At 49.9% G+C, this 22,379-nt stretch overlaps 1 protein-coding gene across 3 annotated transcripts in view; it reads right to left on the bottom strand.

Annotated features, from left to right (window-relative positions):
• The window catches only part of atp2a3 (ATPase sarcoplasmic/endoplasmic reticulum Ca2+ transporting 3), an 81,686-nt gene that overhangs the window by 11,388 nt on the left and 47,919 nt on the right, over nucleotides 1–22,379 (bottom strand). For all 3 annotated transcript variants that reach the window (XM_024432636.2, XM_024432635.2, XM_024432638.2), the window contains 5 exons: nucleotides 14,143–14,231; nucleotides 5,854–5,956; nucleotides 3,023–3,154; nucleotides 610–729; nucleotides 196–414 (listed from right to left, as the gene is read on the bottom strand). In XM_024432636.2, the coding sequence (XP_024288404.1) occupies nucleotides 196–414; nucleotides 610–729; nucleotides 3,023–3,154; nucleotides 5,854–5,956; nucleotides 14,143–14,231 (663 nt within the window). The remainder of the gene's footprint in view (nucleotides 1–195; nucleotides 415–609; nucleotides 730–3,022; nucleotides 3,155–5,853; nucleotides 5,957–14,142; nucleotides 14,232–22,379) is intronic.

Genomic DNA, 22,379 nt, shown 5'->3' with positions numbered 1-22,379 from the left:
TCAGAGTAGGGGAAGCGCACCACATAAATACAATGATAATGATCATAATTTGTAAGGTGGATGATCTCTCCTTACATAGGACATGTCTCTAAAAACAAAACAAATAACTCTCCCTGCCCAGTTCTGTCCATGCCCGTCTCTGACATAGCACACAGAAACCTACAAACACTAAGGTTTTCCATCTCTCTCTTGTACCTCATACTCAGCGAACTTAGTGGCGTTCTCCAGATCCATGTCTTCCCGTTTTGGTGGTAAATCCCGTGTGGCCATTCCCAGGCATCTCAGTGTGTCCCTGCCGGTGCCCCAGTCCCTGATCAGGGAGGTCAGCTGCTCTCTCAGGGGCATGGTCAGCTCCACCTTCCCTGTGCCAACACGCAGATACTGGCAACGCTCCATCACACTCTCTGGGGCACCCTGTAAGATTGGAGTGGAGAGGTTGTGTGTGTGTGTGTAGGGAGGGTACAGGGGTCAAAAGGACACACAAGGTTTAAAAAAAATGACAGCAAAACAACTTTGACATCCAAGCTCCTAATCACTCTGGCTTACAGAGAAAATGTATTATTAAAGCATGTGAGAGATCTGTTGACTGAGGGGTTTGTGTGTGTGTACCTTGATGAACATCTTGCTCCCAGAGCCTGGTTTGCTAGTGGGGGTACAGTACACAGACATGGACTTGCGGTCGCGAGAGAACTCCAGAGTAAACTCTTTCTTCATCAGCTGCCTGATGACCTGGTGAGAGAGAGAGACACACCAAGAGAGAGAGAGAAGAAAAGAAGAGAGCAAAAGAGAAAGAGAATGAGAGAGACCGCGTGTTTATTCCAGACAGGCGTGTTTGTGGGCAGCGGTCATCCTCTCAGTACCAGGTGGGGGACCGGGAGGCTTGACTCTGCCTTGGCTGTGTTGTTGTTGTTTTGATGGAGGGGGCTCTAATGGGCCAGGTGTGGGACTGAGACTGGGAGACTTCTCTTTGGCTGTGATGCTAACATGATGGATGAGACACTCCAGCATCCTATCTACTCTGGACTGGGACTGGGAGGCTGTGTTGTGTTTGTGATGGAAGGGGCTTTATCAGACTAAGGCCCGTATCCACACAGCCTTTCAGAGTAGACCTGCTGATCTATGATCAGTTTAGCCTTTTAGATCATAATGAATAAGATTATATGGACAGATCCTAGATTTTTGTATTTAACCTTCATTTAGATCAGCACTCCTGATTTGTGGATCTGGGCCCAGATGGGTGACAGAGGTTTGGCTGTGTTTTTGACACTGGATGGATGGTACTCTAACATCCTGTTTGGGCTCAGAGTCAGCCAAAGGCACCAGACACAACTGAGCAAGTCTGTATATGAAGGGCCAGGATCAATCTGGGCCAGACAGGACCCTCTGTCTATGTGAGTTCTAGTGCCAAACAGGTGGTCCATGTTGATTTTACAAGGGACACAGACCATTTAGTGGGTGCAACTCAACTTGGCCTTAAGGCATAAACTTGTAATGAAATGCAAGGTTAACATAGAACATATACAGCCCTGCGTTCACATCCTTAAAAATCAGCAAAATGTCTGACTAACATGCATCATACTGATCAAGCTGTAAATAATCAGAAATGGTTGGTTAGGTTTGCATTGTCATTCATTTGTGGATACTGAGAGACCCATTTCCCTCACTTTCCATTTCCTAGTGTATAGTTATGAAGTACCACTAGGAGTCACCCTCGTTCCAGTTCCCATGAGCTCTCTCCCCCTCCCAGCTCAGACATCTCTGACATGGAGACATGATGCCAGGGGCCTCCATAGACACTTCACAGATGTCCTCACAGACAGAGAGCCGCTGAGCCAAAAGACCCCTCTTCCCATCATTAAGCCACTGAGCCCATATTAAGCCAAAATCCCTCTCTTCCTCCCGTCGTAAAACAAAAGACGAGGAACGTGAGCCGAGTCGGTCTAGTGACGGCAGAGGAGGAAGCTAAACATCGTCTTACACACTTCACCGACAACTAGTGCATTAGTAGGAAACGACATCCTATTTATTTTCTGTTCAAAGCCTTAACAGAGGGCTGGAAAGTTTAGCTAACCTCTTCATGAACTCCCTGGCTTGTCTAAATATTATCATCTCTAGCCTCTGAGGACGACTTGTGTCAGTGACAGGGTTTTTTTCTTGTCGTGGGACTGTTGGGAATTTTAAAATGGAACTTTATCTGGGGTTCAGTGGAAAAACTTGGAACCGCTGGTCATTGACAAGAGCACAGGGAGTTAGACTCTCTCTCACGCCTACCTGTCACTGGTCATTCACAAAGACAGAGAAGAGAAGAGACACCACTTGTTGACAGAGTCAGACGAGGAAAGGCGTCATTCGCACAGATGGAAGCTCAGAGCCCATCACTGGGAATTCACCACAGGGCAGTTAGGTCAGTTGGTAGCACTTTACAATAACTCCACATAATAAAGAATTTATAATGGATTAGTTCATTTATTAATAATTCATAAGACGTTTAATACAATTTACTAATCATTAGTTAAGACTGCATCGTCTCAAGTGTGGGCTATTTATACTTTATAAATGTTTTAAGTGACCACTATTTTCTGTGTGCGTGCATTCTGTATTCTCACACATTCTCTCTCAGGGTTTACGAACACCCTTAGTGCGGGCCAGCCAGTTACCAATGCAATTCGGACTACTGATGGAGCAATCACTGGTTTCATTAAATAATCAATTTTATGCGAGAAACCCATTTAAGTGCTAAACTAGGAGCTGAGGTGATCTTAGTGGAGATCATTGTCCCATGCGTTGAAAGCCAATAGGTACCTGCTCCCATTACCATACTTTGTTCAAACTTGTTGTCCAAGTTCAGTTGTTTAATCACTGTGTTCATGACAATATGTTAGATACATAATTAAATGTGTATATGAATATGCGAGCAGTATGAAGATTGCCTAATACACACAACATGCATGGATAGATGTGTTTTACACATTCCATCCACAATCCCTCCCCACTTCCCCCAGTGTTTTCCCTAGCTGCTTACTGCGTTGCAAGCTCCGGCGCGCTCCACCTTGCTGAGGCCTGACATGTCAGTCTTGAACACATTCATCTTCTCCACCAGGGTAGTGAGGGCAGTCTCTGTCGCCTCACCCACCTTCTCATACACTCCTTTGGCCTAGGAGAGGGGAAAGGATTAGTTAGTCAAAAGCACGGAGAAACTCTGTCCGTGTTCGAATACCCTCATTTGCGTTCTAAATTGTAGGCATTTCGGGTATGCGAAAATAGAGAATTGAGTATGCTTTAAATGCCAGGATAAACTAATTTGGGCTTTTCATCTAGTAGAATTGGCTGCACCCTATTAAGGAGGAGAATCTTTGAGACCCACATGTGTCTGACAACAGCTGATAAAAATCACAAGGTGATGTGCCATTCAAAAATGGCTGGAATCAACGCAATTGTGCATTAAATGACACATTCTCAGTATGGATGAGTCTAGTATGTTGATATTTGTTGCTTATTGCATTAGGTGTGACTACTCTGCGTTCTAAATAGTATACTGTATGTGGTACAATTAGTACAAAGTATGTAAGACATCTAGGCAAGACAGATTTCGGACACAACCACTTGTCACATGTGCCAAATACAACGTGTAGACCTTACAGTGAAATGCTTCAAGAAAGAGTTAATAAAATATTTAGTAAATAAACAAAAGTAAAAAATAAATAAAAAAATCAAATCACAAAGTAACAAGAAATGTACATAACAATAACGGTGCTATATACAGGGGGTACCGGTACCGAGTCAATGTATGGGAGTACAGGTTAATTGAGGTAATTTGTAAAGTGACTACGCATAGACAATAAACAGCAAGTAGCAGCAGTGTAAAAACAAAAAAAGGGGGGGGGGGTTCGTAAAGAGTCCGGGTCGTCATTTGATTAGTTTAGTTGTTCAGCAGTCTTATTATGGCTTGAGGGTAGAAGCTGTTAAGGAGCTTTATGGTCCTATACTTGGTGCTCCGGTATCGCTTGCCATGCGGCAGCAGAGAGAACAATCTATGACTAGGGTGACTGGAGTCGGACAATTTTTGGGGCCTTCCTCTGACACTCCTGGATGTCAGGAAGCTAGGCCCCAGTGAAGTACTGGGCCGTACGCACTACCCTCTGTAGCGCCTTCTGGTCAGATGCTGAACAGTTGCCATACCAGGCGGTAATGCAACCAGTCAGGATGCTCTTGATGGTGCAGCTGTAGAACTTTGAGGATCTGGGGACCCATATCAAATCTTTTCAGCATCCTGAGGGGGAAAAGGTGTTGTCTTGATGTGTTTGGACCATGATAGTTTGTTGGCGATGTGGACACGAAGGAACTTGAAGCTCTCGACCCGCTCCACTTCAGCCCTGTCGATGTTAATGGGGGCCTGTTCGTCCCTCCTTTTCCTATAGTCCACAATCACCTCCTTTGTCTTGCTCACATTGTTGTCCTGGCGTCTCTGACCTCCTCCCTATAGGCGGTCTTATCGTTGTCGGTGATCACTGTTGTGTCATCAGCAAACCCTCCAAGCCCAAATTTAAAAAATGCTATAAAAAATATGTTTTTAAAGTGTGCAGCGCATCTACTCTTCATTTAACGGATTACAGTTTGAATCGGACAGCAGCCAATCAAATTGTGCCAGCTGAGAAAAAGTTGTGCGTGGCAGTGCAGAGGAACGTGGGCGAGTGAATTCAGATGGAGCAGGTGAAGTCTAAAAGTCTGACTAACCAAGGTGTGTGTGCGCACACATGTCAATTAGTGAGTGCATTCTCTCAGTAATTCACATCAAACTTCTCTAGTCCTCATTAGATGACTTGAGTCATAGTGAGTGAGTGGTGTGGTTTCATAGCTGGCTGACATGACCTGCCAGGTAATGTCCTCTGTAGCTCAGTTGGTAGAGCATGGCGCTTGCAATGCCAAGATAGTCGGTTTGATTCCCGGGACCAACCATACGTAAAATGTATGCAATAGCTTTCATTATTATACTGTATATTATTATGACGCGAGTAGGTGGAGCCCACCGTGTTTTAATAGGACACAGCCCTGCCCACACTGTACCTGTCTGCCCCACTGAACACCACATGGTCAATAAACCCCCACTGCCCTCCACCGCCATCAGGGTCCACTAATCTCACACCACTCTGTCCACACAGCTGCTCTACCTTTATCGTCCCTTCCCTCCTCCCGCCATCCATGATCTCTAGTTGGGAAAGACACACTTCTACAAAATAGCATGCTAAATCAGTTCTACAATGAGTCTTTTTGGGAAACAATCACAATTTCCTCTGTGTTTGAATAGCTTGTAATTAAACTGGCTTCATTTACACACAGCATGGTTGCCATGACACCGTGGTGATGACAGAGGTGAGAAAAGCAATCAGAGAACTAGAGAAACAGAATCACACATCAGAGTAAAATTAGATCAGCTACTGTAGGAGGCTTGGATATGTGTGTGTGTGTCTTCGTTATCATTCATGCATTTGGCATAATGTAATACCTAATCTGTATACTTAGCTAAGTCTATGAAGAAATTTGCAAGCCTGTCTTACTTTCACAAAACCTCTCTCTTAGAGTAGAGTCTGCTTTGCATGGCAAACACACTCATTTGTGTATCACAGAGGTTAGTCCAACTCAACATTAATGATGACATCAGTCAAACCTAGGAGAAGGCAGCAACAGATGTGCAGCCATGTCTACGGCTCAGTGTGTGTGCCACAGCTGCTCAGAGCGAAGGCTTCTTACCACTGAGGAAAACAGGGTGAAAGGACAGGAACAGAGAGGGTCAGGCTGCAGAAGAGTGCCTTAATGACACAAAAACAGTGTGTGTGTGTGTGTGTCAGCACTGACCTCATTGTAGTCCAGTGAGGAGTCGTTGCACATGGAACACACAGTGGCCAGCTCCAGTAGTCCATCATAGTCTCCGCACTGGACCACCTTGTCCCCTTTCAACCTGGAAGAGAACGCACACATATTTTTTTTTTCTATCCTTGTGGGACCAGACAATTTATTCCCATTCAAAATTATATTTACCTTAACCTCTAACCATTAAACTAACCTTAACCCCAAACCCCTAACTCTAAACCCTAAAATAGCCTTTTTCCTTGTGGGAAGTGGCAAAAAAAGTCAAATCATTATTTGTTTTTTTAACTATCCTTCTGGGGGACTTCTAGTCCCGACAAGGATAGTAACAACCCCCCGACATTTGTTAGATACTAGCACACCTTAATTCACTCTCATAACTAATAATTGAGTAAATGTACAATGTGATTTCTGTACACACAAGCTGTATCTAACCCATTCAGTTGTGTAACTGCCAGTGTCTTAAGATCTCAAATACACTGAGTGTACAAAACATTAGGAACACCTTCCCAATATTGAGTTGCACCTCTCAGAACAGGTTCAATTTGTCAGGGCATAGACTGTACAAAGTGTCTAACGTTCCACTGGAATGCTGGCCCATGTTGACTCCAATGCTTCCCATAGGTGTGTCAAGTTGGCGGGATGTCCCTTGGGTGGTGGAGCACTCTTGATACACATGGGGAAACTGTTGAGCGTGAAAAACCCAGGAGAATTGCAGTTCTTGACACTCAAACCGGTGCGCCTGGCACCCACTACCATACCCTGTTCAAAAAGGTGCATACATTTGTCTTGCCCATTCATTCTATGAATGTCACACATACACAATCCATGTCCACGTCTATCTCCCCTTCATCTACACTAATTGAAGTGGATAGGGTGACCACATTTAAAAACACCCAAATGTGGGGCATGATGATTTTGCAGGACATTAACGGGGCAGTGTAGCCTACATTACTTATTTTTTGTTGTTTTTGTGGGGGGTGGCTGGGCTATTGAATCTCATTATAGAATATGCATTAAATGCATCCTCCAATTGCAACATCTGCCTATGCCCACACATATTGTCTCAACAATATTTTCTGTTTAATACCCTCAAATACCAAGGTAGGCATTCCTAATTTCAAAATAGGCCACCAGCACTGTCAATTATATCACATTTTACCGGTTGAAACGTCCAAACTAACTGCATCTACATGCTAGCCATTTGATCTCAATCAGTTTCATAGGAATATGCATTTGGAGCTTGAATTACTGTTCTATGAACAAATTAGAACAGGTGGTGTTATAACTATAGCCTAGCCTTGCTGTATTTTGTTTCAATCCAAGCACATTCTGCCTAGTGGCACGCAAGGTTGAGTTTGGGCCACAGGAAAATAAGTGCAACTTCAGTTAACCATCCTAAAATCTAATGAGAAATTAGGTGGTGTTTTTGATGCAACAGTGACATTACTATATTTGTTACTGTTATGTAGAATACTAATTCATCATTATGTGGTCTTCTAAGAAATTGATTCAGCTGCTTTGATCTAACGTCACTAAACAAGCACCATTGTGAGAAGTGGTTGAGCGACACTCCGGTGCACGCCAGCAGCACTAAGCCCCTGCTCCCTCTGCACCAAACGAGCTAATTGAAGCACACCTAGCCTACTCTTTTGCCAAATGCAAAATTTGGTGATGCAGAAACGAGACCACGTGTCTCTGTTTTATGAAAATCTGGGAATATTTGACCAAGGAAACATTTTTGGCTGGTCTAAAACAGTTACGAAGGGAGAGTTAAAACATGATCGAGTGAAGTAGCAGCAAATATGTTGAATGAGCAACTAATGAGCATGGAGATCCTCAAGTTTGACTAAATTACCGTAGTTCTTTCAGTCTAATACGGCTATTTATTTTGGCCTACTTCTGTAGCGCATCAGAAGCATGTTTTTTGTAAATAGTTAGTCCTAACTGTCCTCTCCAATTTTTTGCTGTAATTTAACCAGAAAGGATTTGAGAAATCTGATTGGTTGACGATAAGGCTTATGAAATTGGTCTTGCATTGAGCAGAATATCACCAGTGCCACATCGTTATGATATACATCTTGTCATAAGTGCAACATGATCCCAAGAGATAGGTTGGAATGTCTCTTTATCTAAATTAGTGGTATTTGAATTTGTTGATCAAATACAGTACATGATTGTTTGATTGCAGAACAAATGGCCAAAATGGGGGAATGCCCACAATCTGAGGTAGTCATCCTATTAACAGGTGACATCAATAAGGGATCATAGCATTCACCTGGTCAGTCTTTGTCAAGGAAAGAGCAGGTGTTCTTAATGTTTTGTATACTCAGTGTACGTCGGCAACGACAGTAGTATAAATGACACCCATAACATAGAGCTCCTAGTCAGTTTTAGAATGGGTAACTAGCAATAGGCTGGTGCTAACGCTTTATCATGGACGAAGTGTGCAAAGTGTTGAAGGTACCAAACTGTCTGTTCAAGCAGTTGGCACACAATTCGGACACTCATCGGCATAGCACAAGACATGCAACCAGAGGTCTCATCACAGTTCCCAGGTCAAGAACAGAGGCTGGGAAGCACACAGTATTAAATAGAACCATGACTAAATGTAACTCTGCCACCCCAGGTAACTCAAGCAAGCAATAAAACCAGAAACAAAAACAAGATTAATGAAAATAAATAAAAAATGAAAACACCTTACGACAAAACGGGGACTGTGGAGAGACATTTGTATATACAGTGCCTTGCGAAAGTATTCGGCCCCCTTGAACTTTGCGACCTTTTGCCACATTTCAGGCTTCAAACATAAAAGATATAAAACTATTTTTTTTGTGAAGAATCAACAACAAGTGGGACACAATCATGAAGTGGAACGACATTTATTGGATATTTCAAACTTTTTTAACAAATCAAAAACTGAAAAATTGGGCGTGCAAAATTATTCAGCCCCTTTACTTTCAGTGCAGCAAACTCTCTCCAGAAGTTCAGTGAGGATCTCTGAATGATCCAATGTTGACCTAAATGACTAATGATGATAAATACTATCCACCTGTGTGTAATCAAGTCTCCGTATAAATGCACCTGCACTGTGATAGTCTGAGGTCCGTTAAAAACGCAGAGAGCATCATGAAGAACAAGGAACACACCAAGCAGGTCCGAGATACTGTTGTGAAGAAGTTTAAAGCCGGATTTGGATACAAAAAGATTTCCCAAGCTTTAAACATCCCAAGGAGCACTGTGCAAGCGATAATATTGAAATGGAAGGAGTATCAGACCACTGCAAATCTACCAAGACCTGGCCGTCCCTCTAAACTTTCAGCTCATACAAGGAGAAGACTGATCAGAGATGCAGCCAAGAGGCCCATGATCACTCTGGATAAACTGCAGAGATCTACAGCTGAGGTGGGAGACTCTGTCCATAGGACAACAATCAGTCGTATATTGCACAAATCTGGCCTTTATAGAAGAGTGGCAAGAAGAAAGCCATTTCTTAAAGATATCCATAAAAAGTGTTGTTTAAAGTTTGCCACAAGCCACCTGGGAGACACACCAAACATGTGGAAGAAGGTGCTCTGGTCAGATGAAACCAAAATTGAACTTTTTGGCAACAATGCAAAACGTTATGTTTGGCGTAAAAGCAACACAGCTCATCACCCTGAACACACCATCCCCACTGTCAAACATGGTGGTGGCAGCATCATGGTTTGGGCCTGCTTTTCTTCAGCAGGGACAGGGAAGATGGTTAAAATTGATGGGAAGATTGGATGGAGCCAAATACAGGACCATTCTGGAAGAAAACCTGATGGAGTCTGCAAAAGACCTGAGACTGGGACAGAGATGTCTTCCAACAAGACAATGATCCAAAACATAAAGCAAAATCTACAATGGAATGGTTCAAAAATAAACATATCCAGGTGTTAGAATGGCCAAGTCAAAGTCCAGACCTGAATCCAATCGAGAATCTGTGGAAAGAACTGAAAACTGCTGCTCACAAATGCTCTCCATCCAACCTCACTGAGCTCAAGCTGTTTTACAAGGAGGAATGGGAAAAAATTTCAGTCTCTCGATGTGCAAAACTGATAGACATACCCCAAGCGACTTACAGCTGTAATCGCAGCAAAAGGTGGCGCTACAAAGTATTAACTTAAGGGGGCTGAATCATTTTGCACGCCCAATTTTTCAGTTTTTGATTTGTTAAAAAGTTTGAAATATCCAATAAATGTCGTTCCACTTCATGATTGTGTCCCACTTGTTGTTGATTCTTCACAAAAAAAATACAGTTTTATATCTTTATGTTTGAAGCCTGAAATGTGGCAAAAGGTCGCAAAGTTCAAGGGGGCCGAATACTTTCGCAAGGCACTGTATTTTGTACTGTCTCATTTCTTGTATTTCGTAGGTGGGTGGCCTTGTACGGGCAGGAGCTCTCTCGTTTATGAAGAGTGAGGCAGAAGCAGGAAATGATGTAGTAGTGTAGTGTTTTGTATATTATGTTATTTTATTTATGTTTTTTGTTTCCTGTTCGGACCCCAGGAAGAGTGCAACGGCTAATTGAGATCATAATAAATAGTGCGAAATACTACAACACTTAATTTGCATCATGAGCCAAATCTATCTATAAGTTTCAAAGGAAATGCTGTGATCTATTAAATAAACAAAATGGAAAAGAGTGTGGCAGTATAGCAGGAAGTGGCATCTAGTGGGCAAAACCTAGAGAATATTGCTATTCTCTGAAAAGTGTGAGGGAAAAAACATCACCAGGTTCACAGGGAACACAATACATAGTATGGAGAAGCAATACTCCAAGCCACAGCTTCATTCTACTTGTCAAACATTGAAAACTGATACTGTATACTGGTTGTTGGGGTGGGATTGGCATTGGGTGTGGAGGGTACGTGGGTGGCTTTTGACAATTTTTCATGTCTTACTCATTGGTAGGAAGACGTTTGGTCCAAATCAGATGTTGGGTACTATATTTATTGAATATTATCCTATAAATAAAATTAACAAAATAATGTTTTAGGAATGCCAATCCTGTTTCAGATCAATCTGTAATGACATGGAACAACTCGTGTTAATGTGAGTGTGTTTGTGTGTGCGTTGGGAGCAGCAGCTGTTGCTGGTTGGTTGCATGACCACATGGCTCACAGCCCACTAGAGGCAGCAACAGTTGCTAGTAGAGCAACAGCCCACACAACAACCCACGCTGTATGGCACTGCACCGCAAGGCATGCCAGCCTGAGATTTCATAACATCTCAGTAGAGAACAAGTTTCACACCCACAAACCAACCAGAACAGTGATTAGGACATCATACACCTTTCTAAAACAGTGTCATCACGTTGCATTATATTGGATATAATCATGAGGTTTTAATCAACTTCAGTAGAGAAATTGTAACGAGTGAACAGTCGGAAGGGGAACATTTGGCATGGTAAGACATCATGAGAGCATAGTACTTAACCCTTCCCAAAATGTAAATGTTTGAACCAGAATAACTACAAAAAGCATATGCATAACCATGGTAGCAATTGAAAGTGAACACTTTAGAGATTATGGGGAAATGATCAGACCAAAGGTGATGAAAACCAGTTCCCCTAACAAGACTGAATCCAAACATTACACGGTTGATTTTCTATTTACTGTACTTCTCACAGCATTTGTCAATAATGAAATCTGAAAACACTCTGGATACTGTACATTCAGTAACATAAGACTATTCACTGAAATGTGCACAATACGAAAAAACTATTACAAGGGTTTGAGTGAGAGGTCTAACTGGTGTCTTAGTGGCCACACACCTCTCCAAACTGTGCGCAGTTCCCAAGTACTTTCAATACACTTTTATGACTCAAGGAAAGAGCTGTCAACTAAAAGGTGCTTTTATACTCTCTCCTAGCTTTGCCATTGAGGAACATAAGCAAGCACACTAGATGTTTGTTTGGAGCACAGCCCTGAGTCCCCAGCATCACACAATAACTGTTGTTTACACAATCCAAAAACGTTGCATTATATATCGCAATCGTTGCCAGGTGGGCATCATTTGAAAGCTTATTCTATTGCCAACATGGCTGACTAAGACACTTCAGACAAACAATTGGAATTTTAGTGAATGGAGTCATGGGTGCATTCAAGTGCGTATTCCGCAGCTAATTTCCTTCACAATTACAACTAACATAAGCTCATTTTGTTCAGGGTCGACCCAGGATATAACGCACATCCTCTTTGTAACTGTGGATCAAACATGGCGATCATAAACGTTGATACTGTAAATTACATGAGTTGTCAAATATGGAAATGTGAGGTACACATTTGGACTTCCGGGTATGTGGTTTGCTTGTATGACATCAAAACTGTATTTATTATAACTCAGTCTCATCTTTCCCTCACACAAACCGTTCCCGATGTACAGCCTTTCCCCTCACACAAACCGTTCCCGATGTACAGCCTTTCCCCTCACACAAACCGTTCCCGATGTACAGCCTTTCCCCTCACACAAACCGTTCCCGATGTACAGCCTTTCCCCTCACACAAACCGTTCCCGATGTACAGCCTTTCCCCTCACACAAACCGTTCCCGATACAGTCACACACAGCCGATGTTTCCCCTCACACAAACCGTTCCCGATGTACAGCCTTTCCCCTCACACAAACCGTTCCCGATGTACAGCCGATGTACAGCCTTTCCCCTCACACAAACCGTTCCCGATGTACAGCCTTTCCCCTCACACAAACCGTTCCCGATGTACAGCCTTTCCCCTCACACAAACCGTTCCCGATGTACAGCCTTTCCCCTCACACAAACCGTTCCCGATGTACAGCATTTCCCCTCACACAAACCGTTCCCGATGTACAGCCTTTCCCCTCACACAAACCGTTCACACAAACCCCGATGTACAGCCTTTCCCCTCACACAAACCGTTCCCGATGTACAGCCTTTCCCCTCACACAAACCGTTCCCGATGTACAGCCTTTCCCCTCACACAAACCGTTCCCGATGTACAGCATTTCCCTCACACAAACCGTTCCCGATGTACAGCATTTCCCTCACACAAACCGTTCCCGATGTACAGCATTTCCCTCACCGAGACTTCAACAAATGTGCAAAAGAATCCCAATTAGTGGGAGGGATGGGGGCATCTTGTTGCGTGAGCTGCGAAGTGGAGAACCTGAGCTCTGACATGTATAGCATGTTACCGTACAGCCACTGTGTTCCAATTTAGGTGCTTATCAATGACAAAACTGCCATTTTCAAACCGTATACAGGATGACAGGGGCTGTGAGTGGAAAGTGTTACCAATAAATACCTCAGCATTTCAAAATCATAACAGAGGTTGATATTGAAGTCGTTATTGTAAAAGAGAATGTGCTCTCAACTTATGACTTTCTGTATTTAATTTTCTAATGAAAAGCAGAAGGGATGAATACTGAAGAAGATCTAGTTCTGGGCCTTTGCAGGTAGTCATTTGGGGAATTAGACTAGAGTGGGCACTCCAGATAGCGAGAGAGGTCGTCAATCAGGCTATACTGACATACAGGAAGGGAAGGACTGAGATCAAGTCTGGAACACTATGACTTTGGCCCAGCTACACCCCTCATCTCTCGCCGTGTTCTTCTCTCCCAATCTCCCAGTCATCTATTCCTCTAGGATTTCTCCACAGTGAGACTATTTTAGTAGTTGTCACAGGTCGGTGTCCTTTCCTCTCTGCGCTATCTGTTCCATCATGGAAAAAGTTCACATGCTTCAGGAAAACATCATTTGCATTCTCCCTAAACTTCCCCAGAGCCGTTAACCATTTGCGACAGAGGAAAACAGAGGAAACCTATGGGGGGCTGGGGGTGGGAATGGGAGTTGGTATGGGGAAGGAAGGAGACTTCAAAAGAAACCCCTTTACATCAAATGGAAAAAAGGAGGTTAGGGGGCTTTTAACAGCAGGCCGGCCAGATGAAAGTGGTCGTGGTGGGACCAAGGCTTTTCCACTATCGCCTGTAAAAATAGGTGTTTGTCTGTCCAAGGACAGGGAAGGTTAACAATGGCCAGCCTTAACTTTCCTCTGGGGCTCAGTGCTTTCAGACTCTGGACCACACTCAACACACAATTTACTGGGAAGTGTAGGAGATAAACCTCATAGTGTGTGTGTGTTTGTTAGTTTGTGTACGCATGGGTGTGTGTTTCCCACTTTGATGCCACAGTCACCACGAGTTGTAACCTGAAATCACACTTACAGTCATTTGCACTCTGTACACTAATACAAAGAAAGGTAGGAGGGGACACTCACACTTGCCCTTCAGGGGCATAGGTGGAGCCAGTTATAGAGAACTCATGGACAGCACAGCTGGAATCCTCCACCTTGTCCACCACAAACATCTGGAGAGAGAAGAGAGTTGGGATAGATAAAGCAGGTTAATGTAGGCTAGGATATCGTCAAAGAGTATACAGAAACTCTGTGCCAGGGATTCCCAGAGTTCTGTACAGGGCCATGGGAGAGGTGAAGGACATTCCCGCCCCGGGCCGCTGACGCGGAGGGAAACACACTCATGCACGCTCCCACACTCCCATTCAGTTGTAGCACCACTCAACTAAGGGCTTTCCCACCACATGTCACACAGCAGTTTTTGTTCTCTCCTTCTCTATTTTTCCAGCAGGCATTGGTTCCTGTGTTCACTGACCTTGGGACCAAACTATACCCTAAGCTACCCGTCTGTAATCCTGGCATACATAGCATAGATCACTAACCACACTGTTAGTGGAAGGCTAAGACTGGGGGGGGACAGCGAGCGAGAATGAGAGAGCAAGTTGTTTCCCAGGTCAAATTTTGTTTTGATGTCTTGTCCGTCCTTCCCTGTGATCAGACTACTGTGTTGCCCAGAGTTCTGCTTTGTCTGCACTCATGTATTGATTTCCTGTGTAGAGAGCCCAGCCCAGAACAATTAGGGTTTGGCTATGCTGACAGGTATTTTAGGCTGGCAGCCCAGTGGTGAGGGTGGGGGGGGTTCTACTGTAGCCTTGGATCTGACCCGTCTCTCCTGTGCGCGCGCGCGCGTGTGTGTGTGTGTTAACATGCATGCATTCGATCTGGCCCTCTCCTTTCGCTCTTGTTCTGGCTGCAGCGGTGATAACAGGTGGAATGGATCTGATGAGGTTCATTTATGGGAGTGCATCGATTGGCTTGTTGTTCCATTCACACTGGCTGGGACCACTGAGGAGGTTACAGACAGACACACAGCCTTTGACTTTCCTCACATCAATATTCTCTCTCTGTAATCACAGACTTGCCATCTGGACCAGACACAACCATAGTAACCATGGAGAGAAGGGAGGAGATTGGCTAGGGCGGTCAGGTCGTGCACACACACAAAGGAAAATACTCCCTCCTGTCTGTCTGGGCTTTACTCGACTTTAAAGTCAATTAAATCTGGACGATTAAAGAATTAATGAAGAAAAAAAACGTATTTTCCCTTCAGTACATCCGCTGCTACTGCTTCTAGAGGGTGTGTGTGTTCTGTTTATACCGAGAGTAGTTTACAAAACACGTGTGTGACATCTACTCCAGCTGAGAAGGTCTTTAACATTACACAGATCAGAGTCATCATGTCTGGAACTGCTCATTTAGACAATGGGAAGTCGTACTCAGGTCGTTTCAAATGAACAGTGACTATCTAATAACACTGGCTATCTATCAATTTAAAAGACACTGCAAACAATGTGACCATTAGTCAGTCTAGGGTCTAACCTGACTATGATGGCTAGTTCTATGCGACGCTGGATGCTCAGGTGACATACAGGTTCTCTAGGATAGATCGAGCATCAAGAACAACAACCCTCTTCTGCCACAGAAGCTTTATCTACTGACAATCTACCTACCGTGGGCCTCCTCAGGCCTCAAACAGTAACTGAGTAACAAACTGAATAATGTGAATGAGAAAAATGATTAGACTGACAAATAACCGCTGTGATTGGTGCCCCAGTGTGTCTGTGGCCCAGATCATACACTGTTCTTTAGGAGATGAGATAGGAGCTGGATTCTGTGTCTTAAATCTTTTTTTCACTGATCCTGGATATGTGACCTTGGAGCCCAGGAGACGACTGCAGTAATTATTGGAAAGGGGATACCTAGCCAGTTGCACAACTAAATGCATACCCACCCAAAATGTGTCTTCCACATTTTACCCAACCCCCTCTGAATCTTAGAGGTGCAGGGCCTGTTTTAATCGACGTCCACGTCATTGGTGCCCAGGGAGCAGTTGTTGTTGGGGTGTAACTTCCTTGCTCAAGGCCATAACGGCAGATTTTTTCCACTTTGCCGGCTCAGGGATTCGATCCAGCAACCTTTCGTTTACTGGCCCAACGCTCTTCACCGCTAGGCTACCTGCTGCCCCTTATTGTGCATAGTCCCTGATAAGTAAGCTAACAACATAAAATACATGTCAAATCAAACTGTGTCATATGCGCCGAAGACCACAAGTGTAGACCTTACCATGAAATGCTTACTTACAAGCCCTTAACCAACAGTGCAGTTCAAGAAGAGTTAAGAAAATAGTCAATGTGCAGGGGTACAGGTTACAGAGAATGTTTTACCACATGGCCTATTTGTAATAACTGCTATTTCAGTGTTTTGGTCATGTTTGTCACTGCATATTTCTCTCACGATCAGAGATGTGGTTTCCATGGAAACAAGGCACTACACGACCAATGGTGCCTGTCTGTAGAAGTTGAAACTCTCCTCAATACAATTTGACTTGCCCTATATTGTGTGTATTGTGCTGTGTTGGCAGCAGTACCAAAGTGAGAGTGTCCCTGCTCTGTGTACTGGAAATGAAATGGTATGTCGTCATAGAGGGTATTCACTCCTGTGTGTGACCGTGCCCTGGGATATCCCCTCGGCTGGGAAAGCAGGATATGACAGGGCTACGGGACACAGACGTTCTTATCAGAACCATATGGCACAGCTAGACCCAGCTTAAGGTCAAGGACACGCTTGCACACACACGGACAGGCAGGCAAGCAAGCACATGCAGGCAGGCAGGCAGGCAGGCAGGCACACTCAGGCAGGCAGGCAGACACAGGCACAGGCACACTCAGGCAGGCAGGCAGGCAGGCAGGCACACTCAGGCAGGCACGGCAGGCAGGCACACACAGGCAGGCAGGCAGGCAGGCAGGCAGGCAGGCAGGACACAGGCAGGCAGGCAGGCAGGCAAGCCAGGCAGGCAGGCACACTCAGGCAGGCAGGCAGGCAGGCAGGCACACTCAGGCAGGCAGGCAGGCAGGCACAGGCAGGCAGGCAGGCAGGCAGGCAGGCAGGCAGGCACACTCAGGCAGGCACACTCAGGCAGGAAGGCAGGCACACTCAGGCAGGAAGGCAGGCACACTCAGGCAGGCAGGCACACTCAGGCAGGCAGGCACACTCAGGCAGGCAGGCAGGCAGACTCAGGAAGGCAGGCAGGCACACTCAGGAAGGCAGGCAGGCACAGGCAGGAAGGCAGGCAGGCACACTCAGGAAGGCAGGCAGGCACACTCAGGAAGGCAGGCAGGCACACTCAGGCAGGCAGGCAGGCACACTCAGGCAGGCAGGCAGGCACACTCAGAGGCAGGCAGGCACACTCAGGAAGGCAGGCAGGCACACTCACAGGCAGGCAGGCACACAGGAAGGCAGGCAGGCACACTCAGGCACACTCAGGAAGGCAGGCAGGCACACTCAGGAAGGCAGGCAGGCACACTCAGGCAGGCAGGCAGGCAGGCAGGCAGGCAGGCACAGGCAGGCAGGCACAGGCAGACTCAGGCAGGCAGGCACACAGGCAGGCAGGCAGGCAGGCTCAGGCAGGCAGGCAGGCAGGCACTCAGGCAGGCAGGCAGGCACACTCAGGCAGGCAGGCAGGCACACTCAGGCAGGCAGGCACACTCAGGAAGCAGGCAGGCACACTCAGGAAGGCAGGCAGGCACACTCAGGCAGGCAGGCACACTCAGGAAGGCAGGCAGGCAGGCACACTCAGGAAGGCAGGCAGGCAGGCACACTCAGGCAGGCAGGCAGGCAGCAGGCAGGCAGGCACAGGCAGGCAGGCAGGCACACTCAGGCAGGCAGGCAGGCACACTCAGGCAGGCAGGCACTCAGGCAGGCAGGCAGGCAGGCAGGCACACAGGCAGGCAGGCAGGCTCACTCAGGCAGGCAGGCACTCAGGCAGGCAGGCAGGCACACTCAGGCAGGCAGGCAGGCAGGCAGGCACACTCAGGCAGGCAGGCAGGCAGGCACACTCAGGCAGGCAGGCAGGCAGGCTCACAGGCAGGCAGGCACACTCAGGCAGGCAGGCAGGCACACTCAGGCAGGCAGGCAGGCAGGCACACTCAGGCAGGCAGGCAGGCACACAGGCAGGCAGGCAGGCACTCAGGCAGGCAGGCACACTCAGGCAGGCAGGCAGGCAGGCACACTCAGGCAGGCAGGCAGGCACACTCAGGCAGGCAGGCAGGCACACTCAGGAAGGCAGGCACACTCAGGAAGGCAGGCACACTCAGGAAGGCAGGCACACTCAGGAAGGCAGGCACACTCAGGAAGGCAGGCACACTCAGGAAGGCAGGCACACTCAGGAAGGCAGGCACACTCAGGAAGGCAGGCAGGCAGGCACACTCAGGAAGGCAGGCAGGCACACTTAGGCAGGCAGGCACACTCAGGCAGGCAGGCACACTCAGGAAGGCAGGCAGGCAGGCACACTCAGGAAGGCAGGCAGGCAGGCACACTCAGGCAGGCAGGCAGGCACAGGCAGGCAGGCAGGCACAGGCAGGCAGGCAGGCAGGCAGGCAGGCAGGCAGGCAGGCAGGCACAGGCAGGCACTCAGGCAGGCAGGCAGGCAGGCAGGCAGGCAGGCAGGCAGGCACTCAGGCAGGCAGGCAGGCAGGCAGGCACACTCAGGCAGGCAGGCAGGCAGGCAGGCAGGCAGGCAGGCAGGCAGGCACACTCAGGCAGGCAGGCAGGCAGGCAGGCAGGCACACTCAGGCAGGCAGGCAGGCACACTCAGGCAGGCAGGCAGGCAGGCACTCAGGCAGGCAGGCACTCAGGCAGGCAGGCACACTCAGGCAGGCAGGCACTCAGGCAGGCAGGCACACTCAGGCAGGCAGGCACACTCAGGCAGGCAGGCACACTCAGGCAGGCAGGCACACTCAGGCAGGCAGGCACACTCATGCAGGCAGGCAGGCACACTCATGCAGGCAGGCAGGCACACTCAGGCAGGCAGGCAGGCACACTCAGGCAGGCAGGCAGGCAGGCAGGCAGGCAGGCACACTCAGGCAGGCAGGCAGGCAGGCAGGCAGGCAGGCACACTCAGGCAGGCAGGCAGGCAGGCACACTCAGGCAGGCAGGCAGGCAGGCAGGCAGGCAGGCACACAGGCAGGCAGGCAGGCAGGCAGGCAGGCAGGCAGGCAGGCAGGCACACTCAGGCAGGCAGGCACACTCAGGCAGGCAGGCAGGCAGGCACTCAGGCAGGCAGGCACACTCAGGCAGGCAGGCAGGGCAGGCAGGCAGGCACACTCAGGCAGGCAGGCAGGCAGGCACACTCAGGCAGGCAGGCACACTCAGGCAGGCAGGCAGGCTCACTCAGGCAGGCAGGCACACTCAGGCAGGCAGGGCAGGCAGGCAGGCACACTCAGGCAGGCAGGCAGGCAGGCACACTCAGGCAGCCAGGCAGGCAGGCAGGCAGGCAGGCAGGCACACTCAGGCAGGCCAGGCAGGCAGGCAGGCACACTCAGGCAGGCAGGCTCAGGCAGGCAGGCAGGCAGGCTCACTCAGGCAGGCAGGCAGGCAGGCACACTCAGGCAGGCAGGCAGGCACACTCAGGCAGGCAGGCAGGCACACTCAGGCAGGCAGGCACACTCAGGCAGGCAGGCTCACTCAGGCAGGCAGGCACACTCAGGCAGGCAGGCAGGCAGGCAGGCACACTCAGGCAGGCAGGCAGGCACACTCAGGCAGGCAGGCACACTCAGGCAGGCAGGCAGGCTCACTCAGGCAGGCAGGCAGGCTCACTCAGGCAGGCAGGCACACTCAGCAGGCAGGCAGGCTCACTCAGGCAGGCAGGCAGGCTCACTCAGGCAGGCAGGCAGGCACACTCAGGCAGGCAGGCACACTCAGGCAGGCAGGCACACTCAGGCAGGCAGGCTCACTCAGGCAGGCAGGCAGGCAGGCAGGCAGGCTCACTCAGGCAGGCTCACTCAGGCAGGCAGGCAGGCAGGCTCACTCAGGCAGGCAGGCAGGCAGGCTCACTCAGGCAGGCAGGCAGGCAGGCAGGCAGGCAGGCAGGCAGGCTCACTCAGGCAGGCAGGCAGGCAGGCTCACTCAGGCAGGCAGGCAGGCAGGCTCACTCAGGCAGGCAGGCAGGCAGGCTCACTCAGGCAGGCAGGCAGGCTCACTCAGGCAGGCAGGCAGGCTCAGGCAGGCAGGCAGGCTCACTCAGGCAGGCAGGCAGGCAGGCTCACTCAGGCAGGCAGGCTCACTCACTCAGGCAGGCAGGCAGGCTCACTCAGGCAGGCAGGCTCACTCAGGCAGGCAGGCTCACTCAGGCAGGCAGGCTCACTCAGGCAGGCAGGCTCACTCAGGCAGGCAGGCTCACTCAGGCAGGCAGGCTCACTCAGGAGGCAGGCTCACTCAGGGAGGCAGGCAGGGAGGCAGGCTCACTCAGGCAGGCTCACTCAGGCAGGCAGGCAGGAGGCAGGCTCACTCAGGGAGGCAGGCAGGGAGGCAGGCAGGGAGGCTCACTCAGGCAGGCAGGCACACTCAGGCAGGCAGGCAGGCAGGCACACTCAGGCAGGCAGGCACACTCAGGCAGGCAGGCAGGCAGGCACACTCAGGCAGGCAGGCACACTCAGGCAGGCAGGCAGGCTCACTCAGGCAGGCAGGCAGGCTCACTCAGGCAGGCAGGCAGGCTCACTCAGGCAGGCAGGCAGGCTCAGGCAGGCAGGCAGGCTCAGGCAGGCAGGCAGGCTCACTCAGGCAGGCAGGCAGGCACACTCAGGCAGGCAGGCTCACTCAGGCAGGCAGGCACACTCAGGCAGGCAGGCAGGCAGGCTCACTCAGGCAGGCAGGCAGGAGGCAGGCAGGCTCACTCAGGCAGGCAGGCAGGCAGGCTCACTCAGGCAGGCAGGCAGGCAGGCTCACTCAGGCAGGCAGGCAGGCAGGCTCACTCAGGCAGGCAGGCAGGCAGGCTCACTCAGGCAGGCAGGCAGGCAGGCTCACTCAGGCAGGCAGGCAGGCTCACGCAGGCAGGCAGGCAGGCTCACTCAGGCAGGCAGGCTCACTCAGGCAGGCAGGCTCACTCAGCAGGCAGGCAGGCTCACTCAGGCAGGCAGGCTCACTCAGGCAGGCAGGCTCACTCAGGCAGGCAGGGAGGCAGGCAGGCTCACTCAGGCAGGCAGGCTCACTCAGGCAGGCAGGGAGGCAGGCAGGCTCACTCAGGCAGGCAGGCAGGCAGGAGGCAGGCAGGCTCACTCAGGCAGGCAGGGAGGCAGGCAGGCTCACTCAGGCAGGCAGGGAGGCAGGCAGGCTCACTCAGGCAGGCTCACTCAGGGAGGCAGGCAGGAGGCAGGCTCACTCAGGAGGCAGGCAGGAGGCAGGCTCACTCAGGGAGGCAGGCAGGAGGCAGGCTCACTCAGGGAGGCAGGCAGGAGGCAGGCTCACTCAGGGAGGCAGGCAGGAGGCAGGCTCACTCAGGGAGGCAGGCAGGAGGCAGGCTCACTCAGGGAGGCAGGCAGGAGGCAGGCTCACTCAGGCAGGCAGGGAGGCAGGCAGGCTCACTCAGGCAGGCAGGGAGGCAGGCAGGCTCACTCAGGCAGGCAGGGAGGCAGGCAGGGAGGCAGGCTCACTCAGGGAGGCAGGCAGGGAGGCAGGCTCACTCAGGGAGGCAGGCAGGGAGGCAGGCTCACTCAGGGAGGCAGGCAGGGAGGCAGGCTCACTCAGGGAGGCAGGCAGGAGGCAGGCTCACTCAGGGAGGCAGGCAGGGAGGCAGGCTCACTCAGGGAGGCAGGCAGGAGGCAGGCTCACTCAGGGAGGCAGGCAGGAGGCAGGCTCACTCAGGGAGGCAGGCAGGAGGCAGGCTCACTCAGGGAGGCAGGCAGGGAGGCAGGCTCACTCAGGGAGGCAGGCAGGGAGGCAGGCTCACTCAGGGAGGCAGGCAGGAGGCAGGCTCACTCAGGGAGGCAGGCAGGAGGCAGGCTCACTCAGGGAGGCAGGCAGGGAGGCAGGCTCACTCAGGAGGCAGGCTCACTCAGGGAGGCAGGCAGGGAGGCAGGCTCACTCAGGGAGGCAGGCAGGAGGCAGGCTCACTCAGGGAGGCAGGGAGGCAGGCAGGAGGCAGGCTCACTCAGGCAGGCAGGGAGGCAGGCTCACTCAGGCAGGCAGGCAGGCAGGCAGGCAGGCTCACTCAGGCAGGCAGGCTCACTCAGGCAGGCAGGAGGCAGGCTCACTCAGGCAGGCAGGCAGGCTCACTCAGGCAGGAGGCAGGCTCACTCAGGCAGGCACTCAGGCAGGCAGGCAGGCTC

Source organism: Oncorhynchus tshawytscha, linkage group LG09 (assembly GCF_018296145.1).
Source record: "Oncorhynchus tshawytscha isolate Ot180627B linkage group LG09, Otsh_v2.0, whole genome shotgun sequence".
Taxonomy (NCBI): Eukaryota; Metazoa; Chordata; class Actinopteri; order Salmoniformes; family Salmonidae; genus Oncorhynchus; species Oncorhynchus tshawytscha.
The sequence above is the reverse complement of the archived record's forward strand: the minus strand, read 5'-3'. Positions and strand labels throughout refer to the sequence as shown.